Consider the following 1,476-nt stretch of genomic DNA (forward strand, 5'->3'; position numbering starts at 1 on the left):
GGCAGCCGATAGCTTGAGAGGGCGTGCTGAGCAGTAACCAATAGGGCTGAGCGAGAGGTGGGACTCCGAGGAAAGCCAATAAGTGGAGGACCTGGCGCAGCCACAGCCAATGGTTCCGGGCCCTTCCGCTGACCCCGAAAACTTCCACGACCCGGCTCCGGTGCCATGGCCGGGAGTGGGGGTCTGGCGCTGCGGACGTTGCCCGGCCAGGGCTGGGTGCGAGGCTCGAGCCCGGCCGTGCTGAGCCGCCTGCGGGACGCGGCCGTGGTGCGGCCTGGCTTCCTGAACGCCGCCGAGGAAGAGACGCTGAGCCGCGAGCTGGAGCCACACCTGCGCCGCCGCCGCTACGAATACGATCACTGGGATGCGGTGAGGAGCCGGGGCGGGGCCAATGACGTAACGTTTTGGGGTCGGGGGCTTGGCCACGACCGGGGACGGGCCCTGGGACGTTGGCGGTGGGGCGGGGGCGGGGCCACGACGGGGACAGGAGCTAGAACGGGTGCTTTGTGCGCAGGACCTGCGTATGTGGAGCTGGGGCGGAGCACTCCTGGAGGCAGGACTTGGAACGTTGGGGGCGGGGCCTGGGTCAAGGGGTGGGTTGGCGTCAGGACCTGGGGGCGGGGCCACGGTGAGGGCGGGGCCTGGAACGGGGGTGCGTTGTGACAGGGCGGTCTGTGGAGCTGGGGAGGAGCCTGGAACATCAGGGTCCGGAGCCAAGAGGGAGCTGGACCACGGGGGGCAGGGCCTGGAACCTTGGACTGTGATTGGGTTGGGCCCGCGGCCTGGGCCGGATGGGGCCAAGGTTGTGGCAGGGCTAGATAAGGGGAACTAGAGGTGAGGAGTGAGTTCAGGGAAAAAAACCACGAAAAGCAAACCTGTTGCTGTGGAGTGGATTCCGACTTATAGCGACCCTATAGGACAGAGTAGAACTGCCACATAGGGTTGCCAAGGAGCAGCTGGTGGATTCGAACTGCCGACCTTTTGGGTAGCAGCGGAATGCTTAACCACAGCGCCACCAGGGCTCCGAGTTAAGCAAAGGTCACTGGTTACGGGCGGAGACGGGACTCGGGTAAAATCAAGTTGGGGGCGGAGACTGAGACAACTGAGTATTGAGGCGGGGTCTGGAACTACACTGGAGCCTGAGGGTGGGTCCAAAGGACTGGGGCCGGGCCTAGGTGGGGCCTGGGGCCGGGGTGAGGGAGGGGCTTGAAATGTGGAGCGGGGACCTGGATAGGAGCATGCTGGAAACCCCGGTGTCCGGTCCGGGGAGAACCAGCCCCTGTACTGCAGTCAGCCTCTCCGTGCCTCAGTTTCCCTGTTTCCCCCGGGAGCCACCAGGCTGACTCGCGCTCTTTGCGCAGGCCATCCACGGCTTCCGGGAGACCGAGAAGTCGCGCTGGTCGGAGGCGAGCCGGGCCATCCTGCAGCGCGTGCGGGAGGCCGCCTTTGACCCGGGGCAGGCCCTGCTCCCCCGGG

General features: G+C 66.3%; 1 protein-coding gene across 1 annotated transcript in view; it reads right to left on the reverse strand.

Annotated features, from left to right (window-relative positions):
- Positions 1–700: 700 nt before the first annotated feature.
- Positions 701–1,476, reverse strand: part of PSPN (persephin) — a 2,324-nt gene continuing 1,548 nt past the window's right edge. Inside the window, exons 3-4 of the mRNA XM_023733086.1 lie at positions 1,227–1,372; positions 701–814 (exon numbers count right to left, since the gene is read on the reverse strand). Of these exons, the coding sequence (XP_023588854.1) occupies positions 701–814; positions 1,227–1,372 (260 nt within the window). The remainder of the gene's footprint in view (positions 815–1,226; positions 1,373–1,476) is intronic.

This window comes from Trichechus manatus, unplaced genomic scaffold (assembly GCF_000243295.1).
Source record: "Trichechus manatus latirostris isolate Lorelei unplaced genomic scaffold, TriManLat1.0 scaffold00057, whole genome shotgun sequence".
NCBI lineage: Eukaryota > Metazoa > Chordata > Mammalia > Sirenia > Trichechidae > Trichechus > Trichechus manatus.